Raw genomic sequence first — 16,991 nt, 5'->3', positions numbered from 1 at the left:
TTTAAAAATCTAGTTGGTATTGGTATGGTGAGTAACCTGTAGTTGTAAAAAGCATGATAATATATTAAGTAATCCAAAGTATTCAGAATACGTTACTCTCATTGAGTAATGTAACGGAATACGTTACAAAATACATTTTGGGGCATGTATTCTGTAATCTGTAGTGGAATACATTTTAGAAGTAACCTTCCCAACACTGGTTATAATGGATTTTTGGCTAATAGTTCTTCAGGAATGGTCCTGTTGGTGCAGAAATGCTATTTTGTGCCTGTGTTGGCCTTTGCACTGAAACGGGAACAAATCATGTGTTTTGTGACAGGCACTTTGTTACTGGCAGGCTAAGGATTACAATCTAAAACTGGTTCTTTTATGTAGACACTGGTTCATCCTTTCACTTAGGTACCTTTTTATGGTCATGATTCATAGGTTTGCATTAAGTAGCTTAGCAAAACAAATAAACAAAACAAAAAACCTCAAGTACAAAAACTGGACTGAAATGAGTGAAAAAGTAGCCAACGTCCACAGAAAAACTTTGAAAGACCTTCAGAATTTGTTTAAGCTAACTAATAACCACAAACAAAAATAAAGAAATTAAGGGCACTGTTTTGTTTTTTGTTTTTTTGGGGGGGGGGGGGCACAGTACTCCATCTCATAACTAAAATGTAAAGAATCACACTTGTGAGAGCTATCAATCTTTCCTTACATGCAACAGAATAAAGTAATGAGTATTTTTGAAAGATCCAAGTCAGTTTTAGTAATTTGACTTAAATTTTAACCCAAAGACTTTATTTAAAACATGAGTAAAACATTGGAGTGGCCGACTTATATAGCCAGAGCTTAAATATCAAACTACTAATAGCCTACATTATTTATGACATTCATATATGTGTAATTTACACATACAGTTTGGTAAGACTTCCAATGTAAATACCAGTGAAACTGCTTGAGGAATTCAGTGTCACGATTTTTTTTTGACCTGATAGTGTGTGCCTAAGTATACCCCTTACATTTCTGACCATGTACAAGTAAACTCGCAGATAAACCAAAGTTAACCTCACTTGTATTATCTGTACAGTTTGGCAACCTTAAAAAAACACCCACACAGACACACAAACATAAAAGAAGGGTCTGAACAAATCACATTTAATGCCCTGGGCTTTATTGTCTTATTTTAGTGAGAGTTTTGTCACATTTTTTTAGTCTTTTCAGCCTCCAGGTGGGACAAGTAAACCTCAAGGATATATCCTGCCATTGGACTGGGCATTCAGATTCTGACAAAGACGAGAAGCACTACTAAGTAATGCTGCCTTTGTGCCTAACTCTTCATAGAAGAGAGAACATAAAATTCCCCAAAGGAAGGCACCCAATACTTGTGGTTTTTGGCCTTGCAGCCGTCTGGAGATTCTTTTTTCAAAGAAAAAAAAACATAAAAAAAAAAAAAAGAAAAAGAAAGAAAAAAAAAAAAAAAAAAAAAAAAAAGAACTTGAAGGAAGAGAGGAGAGAACTGATGCTTTCTCACAACTCTCTGCCCCTTCATTAGCATTTTTTGTTATTAAAAACTGGAATGACGAAACACGTACAGCGATTACTGTCCATTCACCTCCCTTATCACCTATGCATGAACAAGTAACAAACAAACAAAAGAATGAAGTCTTTCAATAAACGAAGGCTTACAATCAAGTTTACCACAAGAGAGAGAAAAAAAAAAATACAAAAATAACTGATTTTCTTTTACATAAAAATGTTTGTGGGATAAAACAAATATAAAAACGGGGGACTCCGCTTGCATGAAAATGAAGGACAACCCCATAAAGAACAAATAAAATATAAAAGCAGCATTGATATTCATCAAAACCATCAAAAAAAGAATGAAAATACAATAGTGCTTAAATCAGAAGCGGCAGAAGCTTCTGGGAAGAGACTTCATCCCTGTTTTGTTACTTGTAATTGGGATAATGTTAATGGAAGCCCCCTGAAGAGAGGAGTGCCTCTCCATGAGGGAACCACACCACCTCCTCTTCAACCACCTCCTCCACCCACTTCTCCTGGCCTCCAGGTCTGTATGTATGTCACCACTGATTTTAACACAATCCAAAGAGAGAAGCACGGGGAACCAAAATAAATCTGTGTGTGTGTGTGTGTTTGTAGGGGGGGTGAGACCTGCTTTGTGTTCACAATATACAAAAATACCCAGGAGTCCGTAGCTACCTAACATTTACTACAGCACAGGAACCAACAAAGGTACAGTGTACAAATAAAAACAAAACAAAAAAAAAAACAAAAAACAAAACAAAACAAAAAACAAAACAAAGAAACTGTAAACACAGCACAATAAATAGATAAAAACAGCAGGCTCCGCACCATGCACATGATGTAATAAAACTCTTCTCTATACAACTCGCACGTCTCTCACACTCGCCACAAGTTACTTGGCTCACTTTTTTTTTTCCTTTGACTCCCAAGTGCAAAACATCACAAATGGACAGTTCTGTATTCAAGTAGTATATATACACTGGGTGGTGGGGAGGATATTACAAATATGTAGTTACTGTACAGATACTAACTTTGCCATATTCATAATTTACAGGTGTCAATATTTTACTTTTAACAGTAACAAAAAAACCAAAAGGGAAGAAAAAAAAGGTTTAAAAAGTATGAGAGAGATGAGAATTGCGAGCGGCTGCGGCCACACGTCCCGTCTGCGAGTCCGAGTCCTGCCGTCCCTTTTGCATTCCCGATGCTACGATGCACAGCACCTAAAGAGCGGACTCTTCGCTGCACCGCTACTACGTCACCTCCATGGCCACTGTGTTGTCTGCTATATTGTTCAGTGCTGGCTTCTCTTCATCGTGATTTTCCCTGTGGAGACAAAGAAAAACATTAATCCATGCTGTTCTTCAAACTTTTCTCTCACAGACTTTATGTGCCACTTGTGGCTTGCTGGCAGTTATTTTGGTCATATCTGCCAGGTCCAGCTGACTACTTAAACCAGGGATTGTGTCTCGTAATGCAAAAGCTTTAGCGCTTATCTCGAAACAAACATGATATAAAAGTTAGTCTGAGACTTCTGCAACACTGACAATCTTACAATAAAGTCTCTTGTGAGTTGTTTTGTACAGTCTGTGTAATATGTGATGACTGAATGAATACATATCAAAATATCTCTTCCTCTATGCATGTTTATGTTTCTTCAATTCAGGTAGGTTTATGTTGTGTCTGGGCAGCTTTGGTTCTGCTGTAAACTAATTAAAGATTGTGACAGTGTGAAGTCAGTCAAAACGAACAGAAAGCAATGCCACAAAGAGTAATGATGCTGAAAACCTTTAACTCTGAAAAGGTGTGTACATTCAGGATGGAAGGAAGTGATGTGGCAACTATGCCAATAAACAACAGGGGGAAAAAAATATTTAAAAAATTGTAACTCTGACTCGGGTTTTGAACTGAAGCAACGAATAGTGCTGACTGATATTACAAAAGTGACCAACTGTCATCTATGTAGTGATCAGCAGCGAGTTTTACTCAGATTGAACCAATATGCAACCTCTGAGCGCCAAATCTGCCTAATATTTCAAGAAGTCTCTGTCCAGCTGTCTGTCTGATGATATTTAGATCAGCAATTCTCATATTTTGGCTAAAGATTGTCTGGGCTCTGTTACCAGCGTTTCCCCGGCACTGACTGGGGAAACACTGGTATTTTCTTGGTTATTGGGGATGACTGGACACGTGTAAGCCTCATTAGTCAATATGCAGTTAAGGCAAGGAGCCTGTTAATGTCACTTCATGTCCTGAACAAAATTAAATTCCCCTGAATGGAAAGTCAGAACCTCTTTCATGGGGGCTAAAAAGAACTGAGCATGAGCATGTTGGGATAAACCCTTACCCTAACCCAGGAGTTCTCAAGGCACCAACAGATGGGGGATAACAAAAAATTGAATGGAGAAAAATTTCTTGGGGAATTAAACATGACATACTACTGAGGTCTTTTTTTCTTCTTCTTTTTAAATAAATAAATAAAACTCAGCTTGAGTGAGGAAATAATTTGTTGGGGTGGGGCGTAAAAATGTTTTGCTTCTGAAGCAGAGCATGGCAAAAAAGCTTGAGAGTCACTGCCCTGACCTAAACCTTCTTTTCTTCAAGTGTTAGCACTTAATCAGGCTTTTGAAATTGTGTGAAAAGAGACGCTGAACTAAATTTAATCACAAAACTAAAAATGGTTCTCATAAAGATAGCTGGACGTGGTTGTATTTTAATTGATTTTTTGGCTTCGGTTTCCTGTTTACACATGACAGCAACCCAAACCCTTACATGACTGCCACAATCTCACACAGTGATCATATTCAACAAGTGTATCTTTCTTTATGGAGGCATGTGGGACATTTGTCCAATGCTTCTTATAGGGCACAGCATAAGTACAGTACATATAACAGAACTTAGCAATTTCATGCTTACTCAGCATTATCCCAGTTCCCTTAAGCTTAACAATAAAGATTAGTAAAAAACAAACTCATATTTACCTGCCACACATTAGAAATGCTGAGCAAAGCCTCACCTGGAGCTCATGTCCATGGATGTTGCTCCAGATACTTTGGGGATCTGCAAGTTGGTGGTGGTGGACAGCTTTAAGGCAGAGGATGGCACATTGCCAAGGGTCCGGGGGATGTGGCGTGCAGCCAGGCTGGCGGCCGACGACACGCCCAGACAGATGTTGTTCCCGAGGAGGACCTGAGTGGTGGCAGGGGTGGCACTGGCAGCGCTGCACCCCAGGAGCCCCAGTGCCGCTGCTGCATGAGCGCCGGGGTTGGAGTTGAGGGAGGTGGGGACGGCATTTGTGGGCGAAGGGGTGGCCGAGTTGGAGGAAGGTTGGAGGAAAGTGGGGGCTGCGGTGGTGGTAGTGTGCGTCGTCTGGTTGGTCTGGTGATGGGCTGCTGTTGTGCTGGATAGGTGCAAACCTTTGAAAACACCTGGTGGATGAAGAAAAGGTTTCATGAATGCAAATGATAACAGCTAATGTAGTCAGGCAGCCACACAAACCTGGAGCTATAAAGTTCCCTGTGCAATGACAAAATACCATTTTAGATCAGAGGTGCACCTGCACAATCTAATGCAATCCTAACCAACAGTGCTGCAATAACTTCCATCTCTCTGAAGCTTATGTTAAGTTTGTTGACACCGTCAGAGGTGCTGATGCAACACTATGGTAATTGTGAGGCTGTTGGCAGCGTTATTTTTTTGTTGTTGTTGTTTGCTTTTTTTGGGCTTGTTTTTTCTCCCCAGCCTCTGAGGTGACATGAACGCACAATCTAAACCAAGTATTTCCAAAAATTGAGCCCTAAACACATTACTTTAAATTGGTCTCTCCAACTATTACGTATCCTGGAAATTGTCCCTAAGATCTTTGGCTCATGCTCCTTTTAACATAAAGATATATGCACATTGCGACTACATATTTCCGTCACTCACCTGCACCTGGGAGGATCCCATTGACTCCACTCGTGACTACCGGTACTGGGTCCTCTTTGGACTTACAAGCCAGCAGCTGATCGGTGGTGACGAGGGCTGAAGCAGCAAACTGGGCGCTGGCCTGGTCTAATGTCTTGGATATGAGCGCCTGGAAACCAGAGACATGTAGAAAAAAGAAAACGTGGGTCTGTGCCAAAAGCTTGACTCCTGTGTTAAAATGTATGAAACTGCTGAAACAACTGAGCTCAGCACTTTTGCTGCCAAAGCAGCTAGGGGCATTAATGCTGCTCGTGGGAATGAGGATGTGTCCCATTTCCTAAGGATGAGGGAAGTGACCTTCAGCTGTAAATCAGTGGGAGAAGTCTGGCTCATTTAGTTTGACTACTTGGCCAGAAAAGCACATTTTAAATGTGCCACTTGGTTGCAGAGAATGACACAAGTGTTGAGAATCATCCCAGCAATTCTGGCCAGAATATTACACTTCTGTGGTAATACCACCTCCTCCCTCATAATACTGGACGGCTACCTGCGTCTACTACAATAAAAAGGTACCGAAAGGGTGTTAGTGTCTGTCTACACTGACCTGTGTGTTGGTAGTTGTAGGAACAATGTTGGCTTGTTGCTGCTGCTGTTCGCTCTGCTCCAGCTGCTGTTTCTGCATGAGGGCCAGCTGCTCCTGGTGCTGCTGGTACTGCTCAGCCGTGAACACTGTGTGTGAGATAAAAGGCAAGGGTGAAAAACAGGATGTGGGAATGCGCTTTTTCGCTTCAAGATTCCTTGGAATTAAGGGCTGACACCCACATCAAAAAAGGAATCGATAGGTTACATCACTACTTATTTTCCCCATCCCTAGTTATCACATGCAATTACAGATGCAGTATACATCAAAGTGATACAAGAAATTCTGTTGAAGTGAAGCTGCAATTTATGTTTTGCACAGAAATCATGCATTTAAAATTTGGAAAAATTTTGAAACAAGATAATAGTCACTGATAAGTTTGAGCCCATTTAAACAGGGTTTCATATAACCCATGGCCATGTGACGGCAAAGAATTTATTGACCGAGCTGATTGGCCACCTGTGACTGTTTCTCCTCTAATCCCAGTTACAAATTTACTCGTGAAGCAAACTGGCTGAAGCAACACCTACTAATGAGGATTTTTTCTTGTATTCAGTATTTTCATGTTAATGAAATATTTCAAGTTACTGGGAGATAGCAGTTTTGCTTAGCAGTGTGGAAACAGCAGGAAAGTGATGCTGGTGGTGCAGGCCTCAACACTATTAGCATATAAGGTTGAGCCCGACTGGCTTCTACACATCAGTAAAGGCTGCAGGACTGTTAAGGGTGTGCGTTTATGGTCAAGCTGTCAGCAAGCAGATTATGGTTGTTAAATCAATTCCCAGATAAAAATTGATCCTGAAAATGCTTACTATTGAATTATTTACTCATTTGTGACAGTATTGATACCAACAGTGCTGTCTTTGCCTCCTCCAGCTTACACACAACTTCAGCTAACACTGCTGCCGACAGGCAGGCACACAGTCCCCCTTCACTAGCAACTGCAGTAGTTCACCTTTACAATGCTGAACAACACAAGAGGTCACTACTCCTCCTGTTTCAACTCCTTTTAAGTAATGAACACTTATCCATAATGTTAACCCTGGCTGGTGCATGCATACAAGGTAGCTACTTTTAGCAGCTACCCAACAGTAACACACCCAGCTTCTGGGAGTCACAAGCTAGTGTACTCCTGGTGCCTGTTAAAGGCTCAGATAATTGGCAGAGCTGCGACAGGAAGCTCACCTGGCATAAAAATCAGTGACAAATGAAACATGTGGATCAATGTGCTCTGTCAACCTTTGTGGAAATAAAGGAGCCACATTAGCTGTTTTCTATCGTTATGATAGCAGCAAGCAGATAAGGCAAATTTAAAAAAGCTAACTATAGGTGCAAGAGCCATCAGTTTGTCCATTTGTAAAGTTACCAGATGGTTAATTTAACAGGACACCACAGTTGTATTTAAAGACTGTGGTTTCTCTTGAAGTCCCTGATTAAAGCTCTGAAATTTCTAGCATCATTCAGAAAAAGGGGCCGCCAATAACGGTCTTTTATCAAGCCACTTCATCAACATGCTTAAAGATGAAGAAAACTCATCTTTTCAGCTGCTTCCAACGACCAACACTTTGTTTTACATAGAAATGAAGGTGCTGAAGTAAGAACAAGCTGAAACAAAAACATTTCTAAGCAGATGTTGGGTTTAGCGTAATTTTTTCATCTGGGTGATTTCTTTGGCTGCTGATAGCCTGCAGGGATGTCAAAAGAGGGAAATAGTGTTTGGTTTACTACATTAAATAAAAGCCTTTAGATACTTTATTAATAATGTTATATAAAGTAACTAAAAAATGATTCCATATTGTTAGAATTCAAGTTACTCCCGCCTTTTTAGCAGACAAAAGAAAAACGTAGGCGGCCAGTAAACCCGATCTGCTGGTCCGGCGTGGTGGATGAATTTAAAATAAATTACATATACATGCAGCATTTATTTATTTCAAAATCATTCAAGAATGATTGTTAATACAAGCAGTTACAGACACGACTTGGCTTTCTGTAGATGTATATAAATGTAGTTCCTTTGGGGGGCTTTTAGAGAGCAAGATCCAAAGGTTTGGTTGGTGTAGGCGTGTTGCCACAGGGTGCAAAGTAGAGAAAAATGTATAACAAGCTAGAAAGACCAGTTTGAAGGCCTCTCAAACACAGTCACACAATGGTTTATGCTCCGGGGGCATGACTGTACATTTCAAACCTGTATATGCACAGTGATATAAGGTTCATGCTAGCAGGGCTTGTGGCCACTTCGTGAGCTTGCACATGTTGGAGAGCTCAACAGTGTACAACACTGCACTGTGACTGAGAACGTGTCAAGCTAGGACAAGAATAACAATAGCAAACAGGGACATATTTCATGTTTTCATACATGGTTTGTATTACACTGCATTATAAACAGCAACATCTCTATCCAGGTTTAAACTATGGCTCAATGATTTGAAAAAATGAGCTCAAATGCTTAATAAGAGAAGACAAAACCCCCAAGAAAATGTAGTTTACAGTTATATCTGAAGCTAAATAGCTTCTCAGATATCCACCAATTACCGGCAGTCCAATTAAATGACTGCCACCTCATGACTCCATGCTGTGGACATGCACACAATCAACATCATTTCATTTCATGTTTTTCAAAAGTGGCAGCAAAGGCTGGGCAAAAGACATTTTAATTAAAAATAAGATTTTGTTTTTGAATAATTGAAAAAACAGAAATTTTGGTACAAATGTTCACTACTTGCTTTTTAGGAAGTTTGTCCTATAAAGTAGTGTGTCTTTGCCCCTCTCTGAAAACCCTAACTCAACTATTTAGTTAATTTTGGGTCAATAAAATGTTTCATAGATCAGCTAGACTAACAGGTGCCCTAACGCCCTTGCTTGGTCAGGAACCAGCTCCTTTCCAGATAACCTTGTGCGCCCCACCTCCCCAACGTCTGTATTTTATCCATTTATTTATTTCACTCCCCCTTAACCACTCATCCTACTCAGGGTCACAAAGAAGCTGGAGCCTATCCCAGTCACAGGGTGAGGGAGGCTACACCCTGCAGGGGATACCAGACTTATTTTTTAATTACAATTATATTTAAAATATAAAGAAATTTGGTTCTTTAAAAAAAAAAAAAAAAAATCAGTAATGCATATCATCTCTTTTGCTGAATACAGAAGGTACTTTCAGCTGCTTTCTTTATTTACTAAGGGACAGCCACAGTAGATGGATCCACATGTTTAGTTTGGCACAGATTTTACACTGGATGCCCTTTCTGACGCAACACTCCCATTTATCCGGACTTGTGACCGACAATATGAGCACACAAGCCCCATGAATTTGTGTCTCCTCTTAAACTGAGGATTTTTTGCAATGTATGACGCTTAATGTATGAACAAATCTGCTTGGGCCAAATGCTTACATGTCAGCTCATTCTGACACAGCTGCCAGACAACCACTTATTTCCTACACCAAAGTATTGCAGGACTGCACTGCTCCTCACAGCTTTCAGCTGACTAAACTTTACATGTTGCTTATCTAAAATGTCCCATCACAGAGAGAGGTGGAGTATCTGTCCGAGTTGACCGTACTTGTTTACAGCATCCCTTACAGATGTAAGCACTGTCAGGAGCTGTGAGGGCTGAACAGCAAAACAGTGAACTGGTGATATTGAGTAAGTAACCTGGCAGTTGCATTTCTTTCCTTTTTTGTAAAGGCAGACGAAATGTTGAGAAGACATGGAGCAAAAACTGGTTTCATCTGTTCTTAATTTCTGTCATTACACAACAAAATCAATAAGAGTTTCCTCTTTAACTTGCCAGTACTGTCAAACAAATAAGTGTAAACCAAGTCAAGCCAGGCTTCTGATAAATTCATATCCTCTTTAAATTGTTACCCAGTCTCTGAAATCACCACCCTGTGTTCCTATCTCCAGCATTGATTCACTTCACAGGATATCACAAATCTGTTTATAAAAAGTCATGTTCTAAGTGAATCCCCCAAGCCAGGGGAACATATCATTTTATGTATGAAATGGAAAGGGGGAACGAAAGTACAAAGTTTGTGATTTTACTAGGCATGAGCAGAGCAATCTACCTTTAAGGTGCCTCATCAAAAAATGTTGCACAGCTCACATCACAAAATAAATGCCAACTAACAGCATTATTGCTGCATTATGCGTGGATAAACTTAACTGCACTGCTCCATGTGCAACCCAGAAAAACAATTCTGCAGGATGTGTTTTTGTAAACACAAGTTGAGCTGAAAACTGACAAAATCAAGAAACGATAAGAAACAATCATAAAGTACAGTACGGTGCTCTACAAACCCCACTCCAAACAAGTCTCCAGAATCTTAGAAGATGGCTGAACACCCATAATTAAAGCAGCTGTAAAATTAACTGAAAACAAAACTGTATTTCTTCCTGCAAGTGTGTGTGTGTGTGTAATACAAAATGATGTGTTTATAGTCATGGCATGGAGCTAGCAGTGGCTGCACACTCTTGATGCCATAATAAACTTCTTTTGAGCACAGAATGTGTTTATAGAACTGTTGGGACATAGTGTAAAACTTCAAAACACTTAAAAAAAATCATTTGATCATTGGCAAATAAACAAAAAAACAAAAACAAACAAACAAACAAAAAAATCAATAGCAACATTGTGTAATGCACACCAAAAGAAAAAAAAATCTCTGGATGCAGCAGCCAAAGCTGGAAACTAATGCAGGTTCTGTAGTGAAAAATCAATTCCTGGACCTCTCTGAAAACCACTGTCAGTGAACACAGTGGATCACTAAATGCAACTGAAATGTTTACCATGCAAAAAAACCCAATGCACACATGTACAGCAGTCTCCAATAGGCCCTAGTTCATTTTAAGTCAGACTAAGGTTTAAAAGGAAAACTCTGCATAAAAACTGGACACTGAATGGCCCATCTGTTATTATTCCACAGTCCAAAATTTCAGTAATGAAGTTACACGACAGCATAGCACTGTATCTACACCAGTATTTGATAACACTCTGCTTTCAAAACTAGAAGAATTGGTTTTCCCATTTCAGCGCTCTCCAAGCAAGCACTGTTTAAAGATGAGGTGATGCTCAGTGGTACCAAGGCTCCAAAACCAACATTTTACTGTTTTTTAAAAAATTTGACGCCAGCAACACATTTCCAAAAACAAAATTTGCCTGTACATTTTATGTGCTGACCTATTTCCAACTAAAGATTGTTTAAATAACTTACAAATTTACATTTTACTCAGATGAACCAATTTCTTCGAACACACAATTCAGTGTTTTACCATCTTCCACTGAGAGCTATGACAATAAACACAAAGTGAAAACAGCCTGCCCAGAGAGCCCCACATTTATGATTTAAGCCTTTCTGTATACTTTTTTTAAAGCCATGTAGACAACTAATGTTATTTAACTGCATGCGTAGGGACACTTGTGACTGAGTAATGCAAACCTATCCCTAAAAAACAATAACCAGCATGGTAGAGCAAACAAGTGACTTACCATTTACAGGAGTGGTGGCTGGCCCAATGCGATTCTGGGCGCTGGCTCCTCCAGACAGGGTTCGGTTTAGTCCCGACACAGTCCAACTAAAATCCCTAAATCCTCTGCGTGACAAATCTCCACCCAAAGGGTGATGAGATAGCGTCCGTGGTCTGAAGTGCCTCCAGCGGCAAGATTTAATGTTCAAAAGAATCTGGCTGAGGTCCTTCGGTTTTAATGACGACAGGGGTGATGAAGATGGGGGAAGGTGGAAGGAGCTGGCTGGGTCCGAGGTATTGGTTTCTGAGGTACTGGCGTTGGAGTTGTGGAGCGGAGAGCTTGGAAGTGGTGAGGCGAGTGGTTCGGGCTCTGGGTCAGAGTCCAGGCTCTGGCAGATGTTGTCTACATCTGTGTGCGCTCTGTCCAACAAGATCCTAAAACATCAACATGTTACGTGAGCTTTTTACTACCAGTCATTAAAGGTCTGTTTACATAAAAAACATGCTTTAGTCATTAACAGCACAACATCAAGGTCCTACGATAATGACTGCACTGAGTGAAGCATTTCCCTGTTTGCCATTGAAATAATAAAAATGTTCAATGGAGAGGACCTCATATAGTGGGCTATTTCATGAGAAAAACAGAATACTTTTGTAATGACATAAGTCTAGCTTAATACTTCATAGGTTCAGCTGGGTAAAATTTAAAATTAGGAGACAACTGCTGTTAGAAGTCTACAGCCTTATCACTCAAAGTGTGCAAGGCCATGTTCTAGCCCTATTAAAAAATATACAGAGACATTTTAAGATGTTATAATATTTAAAATTGTGCTTGAAATGTCAGAAAACAACCCAAAACATAATGCACTGAAGCACAGTACTACAATTTATACGTATGTCTTACAGGTTTTAGTTAAGAGTTTCTTTTTTTAAATAACACTTTATTTGAAGTTTAAGACCAACTTGCAGTTAAAATACACATTAAAACTGAACATAATCAAATCAGTTCTTTGTGTTTTTAATGTATTTTTAAAAAGTGAATGAAAACATTTGAGACCATTCCAACTTTAAAACAATTTAACACCTTTAAAGAGTGTTTGTTACAAAATATCTTCTTAAAAAAAAAAAAAAACTTTATCAACCTACAGACATCCTGTTAAACAAAACAAGAAAGGCAAACAACTGAACCGTCACTGACACTACAAACCCCACAGCCACACTATTCTTAACCCACTTTCCATGTTTCCTAACACGATCAAGTATTACCATAGTACATTATACTGAAAAGATGTTTCAATTCAGAGCTAGAGGAATCCTTCAATCTCCCTTGGGGAAGTTGATAAGGTCACTGCAGACACAAACAGAACATTGCTTATCTCATGTGTGCCTGGGGACCAGATACTGTGCGACCCTCGTTTGGTCTCTTTCACACCTGGCACTGAGGAAGCTGCTACCCAGCTCAGTGTATTTAACTATCTGTGTAAATACTGAGGAGATATCAGAAAAGGCTGCAGGGCACATTTAAGTTTTGTTTTTTAAACTAAACACATGCTACAGTGACAGGTAAATTCTAAAATGGGACTGTCATGTTCATTTCACCTGCCAGTTTGATATTTATAATAAAATGTGCCTGCCAAACGGTCGCTGGTAACCTGCCAAAGAGTTGGAATGGTAAACAACCTTGGCAGTGACAGCTAACACTTGGCTCAATTTTCTCTGCTCCATTTGATACTGGCAACATTCCTAAACACATTTCATATTTAATTTCTCCAGAATTTGGAGAAGTTGGTACATCATGAAAACCATGAATAGTAATACCTTCGTGTCACCCTTATTGTTCTTTATGTCAGCAACAAGGGATGAAGTGCTTCGCAAAAATAATTAAAGAAATAACACTGTTTTTTCTTTTTTGTTAGAGTGGGGTGGGGCGGGTTGATTTACCCAAATGATCAACGCATGCATGAACCTCAAAGGCTCTGTAACAAACAGCCAGACTGAACTCACCTGCCGCCTCTGCCCACACGGCGCCTTGACAAACCTATGCAGCGCCTTGGGATGTTCAGCGAGGTCAGACAGTAGCGGAAGCGTGGGTCGCCGAGCCCACCATCCGACGGGCTTACCCAGGGCCAGCTGCCACTCTCGTCTGGACGACACTGAGGGAAGATAAAGGGGAAAAAAAAAAAAAAAAAAAAAAACCAACCAAAAAAAAAACCAAAAAACAATTAGATCTGAGAACAAACAGAAGTTGAAAATAAAACAGGTGATTTCATTATTGCATTGTTCTGTCCAGTAGAGTGTGGAAGAGAGAGCAGCCAGACTGGCCAGCCTGCGTTGGCACTATAAATAGAAGCACAGGAGTCACAGGAGGGCACTCACAGCGTAGTACTGACAGCCGGCCTTCCTCCTGAACGCATAGCAGCCATCTGGGTCATTCTCTTCTTCTGCCTCTGAGGAACCTGAATGGATCTACATGACACAAAAAATGTAAGTAAAGGAAAAGCTAGGGACTTCAATTCATGCCCTCCTAAAGGGAAAATAAGAAATGTATTACTAGCCAAACATGGTTTTTACAGATGGAACACACAATATCAGCTAGGTCACACTGCTTTCAACTTCTGTTCCATGTTTGTTCATGTGTAATATTAGTCTCTGTAAAAATCCCACTGAAATCGCATCACAACTGAAGGGCTGGAACCAAATGTTACCTGTGAGAATGGTTCTTCATCTGAGCTGGGGAAATCATACTGGTTAAGGTCCTTGGGATTGAACACAGAGGGCCCTGAATGTTGAGGCGCTGACAGAGGCAGGATTTTGGGTTTCTTTTCATATTTCCTTTTGGTTCGAACTGCCTCCGTCTTCTCGGGCTGTGAAGAGGGAAAGGAAATGAAAACATGTTTATACTGCAGTCTGTGTAATCAAGAACACTTTTTCATACGCGACAATACTGCTGGCGGCAATTGAGTGTTGGTGGTCTACGCACAGGCGCCTAGAGTGTGTGCAGAAACAACAGCAAGTAAAGAGAGGCATTGATATGCAGATGGCGGCACGTGCCAGATGCCGCTGCCTAGCCAGATGGCTGTCCTCCCCCCTCCCTCCTAAATCTACCCTGTGCCACCTTTCACCCCCCAACTTCCCCAGTGGGACAACCCCTCCCTGTCTGAACACGGTCCAACTTCTGCTAGGATTAGTAGGATTTCATTCAGTCCTTACACTCTGGGGACAAAGCAAACAGAGAGGCAGGGAGGCTACAGTGAAGAACGGCTGTGCCTAATCAATGGAAGAAATAAGGGTTGGAGTGACGAGGGAGGAGGGGTAGAGTTAAACTGAAAATGAACGTGTGTAAATAAAAGCAAAAAGTCAGCCAGCTGGTAAAGGGGAAGAGGAGGAGGCAGAAGATAAAAGAAGGGGAAATGGGTGTCTCATTGCAGGGCAAGGGGAGAGCTGGTGGACACTGGAGCTAATGAAGTTCCGATGACACTGAGGTCACAACTGTGCAAAGTAATTAAGTGCTATAATATGTAAACAAAGGGACGTTTGGCTTTATATCATTAAATTTAAAGGATAAACAGGATATTTATTGTGGTAAAACACTGTTCAACATTTGCTCCTGTGTGTTGTTAAGAACTGTTATACTATAATAAACTTGAGTACAAATTTGCAGTTTCTTGTCCATAAGGGAAATTATTTTTAATAATTTAGACCTAGCTGTCATTTCAAACCATGCACCCTTTCAGAATGAAAATGCCAAGGTCTGGTATGACTCAGTGTGCCAATACAGAGTACAGCATTAAGCAGCTTGAGTGAATCGACTCAACTAAAGGACGAATTCAAAGTCAATACAATTTCCTGTAGTTTGCTCGCCATTCTGTTTCAACACACACACACAGACAGAGCTGAAAGGAGGGAAATGTGTTTGTTTTTTTTGTACAATTCCTGATGAACATGTCCTTACTTTCTTGTAGTCCTTCATGTCCAAGTGGTCCTGATGTCTGTACTGGTTACTGCTGGACAGAGGAATGATGGGGATGGTGTAAACAGGCTTCACCAGAGCCCGCTGTGCCAGTGCTTCTGCCATCACCTCACTGCCAAAGTCTGGCAACACATTCCTGGTGGACACAGAGAGAGAGGCAAAATATGAGGAAAATCAAAGCAAAGAAGTTAATGTTTTTAGTATTACAACCGCACTCCTGCCAACTTCAGCTTTATCAGCTCACATAGTAAGTATGAACAATTATTGGTAAAACAAAGCTCAATCGGATATTTGACAACAGCCCATCTATAGCTGATCCAGTTTACTACACAATAAATCAGCAGCAGTGTATGAGTTGCCGGAAGAAGATAATGCATCAATAAAGAAGCTGGAAGTGTACAGGATACAAAGTAACAGTGCACTCAACTCCAGATCTGTAAAGATGGACAGAGTGCCCGGTTTTTACTGGCGATGACTTCTCTTTTTTTGCTGCATATTTGTTATTCAGGATGTTAACAGCAAAGCAATGGCGGGTTGGATGCCTTAGAAATATAGAATGCTTCCGAGTTTCACAGTGAGGAGCAGAGTTTGTTTACTTAAGACTGGTATCGGATCAGAAATGAATAGTTGGATCAGTGCATCCCTAATATTTACTTCAGGCAACATGTCAGTTTAACAATAACATTAGACGGAATAATACGAAATATTATACACTTAGGTTCAAGTTGTTTTTATTCGCTTCAGTCTTAAATTTTGTAGATGACATACTGTCATGAAGACACCTCGGCCTCGAACAGATGCATTTACCACATAGTTTTAGTTGACTATATTAAGCTTGGAAATTTGTGTAAACTACTTCAATTTATCACTAACATTACCATGAATAATGTATAACTGCTAACATCATGCAACCACAGTTTAAACACAAAAGAACCTAAACTTTGATACACAGTAAGGGCTTGAGACACACAAATGACAGACTGCACCCACCAGACATTACACCTGAGCCCCTCTACAGCAGCATAGCATCATAAAGTGACCGGGAAAAACTACCTACTGGGAACAGAGTGGTCCAGTCTGAGAGTGAGCACTAGCTGTGATGCGCAGGCAGAAACCAGGCCGGGATAACAAGAGGAAATTGAAATGTCACTACAAATCAAAAGCACTTCAAGGAGAAGGGTCCAATTTAAGCTCACCCTGACAGCTACTTTCAGAGTAAATTCATTCCATTCGGATGTCATGTTTAGATGGATTGCAAAGGCTCCACTGGGGGGTGGAGGGAGGACAATCCAAAATGGAGTTTGGAAAACACAAAGTTTATATTTTATAATACAGAGATACAGACCACTATACTGCTTAAAAGACTGGGGAAAGCAAAGCCTTGACCAGGACCCAGACATCACTGAGCTAATGTGGTCCAAACACTACTGAATAAACAAGGTGAACTTTGCATGGAAAAGTGCATTTAACTGTGACCCCA

The 16,991-nt window shown here is 40.4% G+C and overlaps 1 protein-coding gene across 3 annotated transcripts in view; it reads right to left on the bottom strand.

The window, feature by feature from the left end:
- Positions 1-1,137: 1,137 nt before the first annotated feature.
- Positions 1,138-16,991, bottom strand: part of LOC134634215 (enhancer of polycomb homolog 1-like) — a 31,837-nt gene continuing 15,983 nt past the window's right edge. For 2 of the 3 annotated variants that reach the window (XM_063483281.1, XM_063483278.1), the window contains 9 exons: positions 15,494-15,647; positions 14,247-14,405; positions 13,918-14,007; positions 13,546-13,694; positions 11,564-11,976; positions 6,044-6,168; positions 5,461-5,608; positions 4,550-4,961; positions 1,138-2,859 (listed from right to left, as the gene is read on the bottom strand). In XM_063483281.1, coding sequence (XP_063339351.1) covers positions 2,787-2,859; positions 4,550-4,961; positions 5,461-5,608; positions 6,044-6,168; positions 11,564-11,976; positions 13,546-13,694; positions 13,918-14,007; positions 14,247-14,405; positions 15,494-15,647 — 1,723 coding nt within the window. In that variant the 3' untranslated portion in view covers positions 1,138-2,786. Of the gene's footprint in view, positions 2,860-4,514; positions 4,962-5,460; positions 5,609-6,043; positions 6,169-11,563; positions 11,977-13,545; positions 13,695-13,917; positions 14,008-14,246; positions 14,406-15,493; positions 15,648-16,991 lie in introns of all 3 variants that reach the window. The other variant, XM_063483280.1, reaches the window with a different exon arrangement.

This window comes from Pelmatolapia mariae, linkage group LG9 (assembly GCF_036321145.2).
Source record: "Pelmatolapia mariae isolate MD_Pm_ZW linkage group LG9, Pm_UMD_F_2, whole genome shotgun sequence".
In the NCBI taxonomy this organism is placed as follows: Eukaryota; Metazoa; Chordata; class Actinopteri; order Cichliformes; family Cichlidae; genus Pelmatolapia; species Pelmatolapia mariae.
This window is presented reverse-complemented; position numbering and strand designations above follow the sequence as displayed.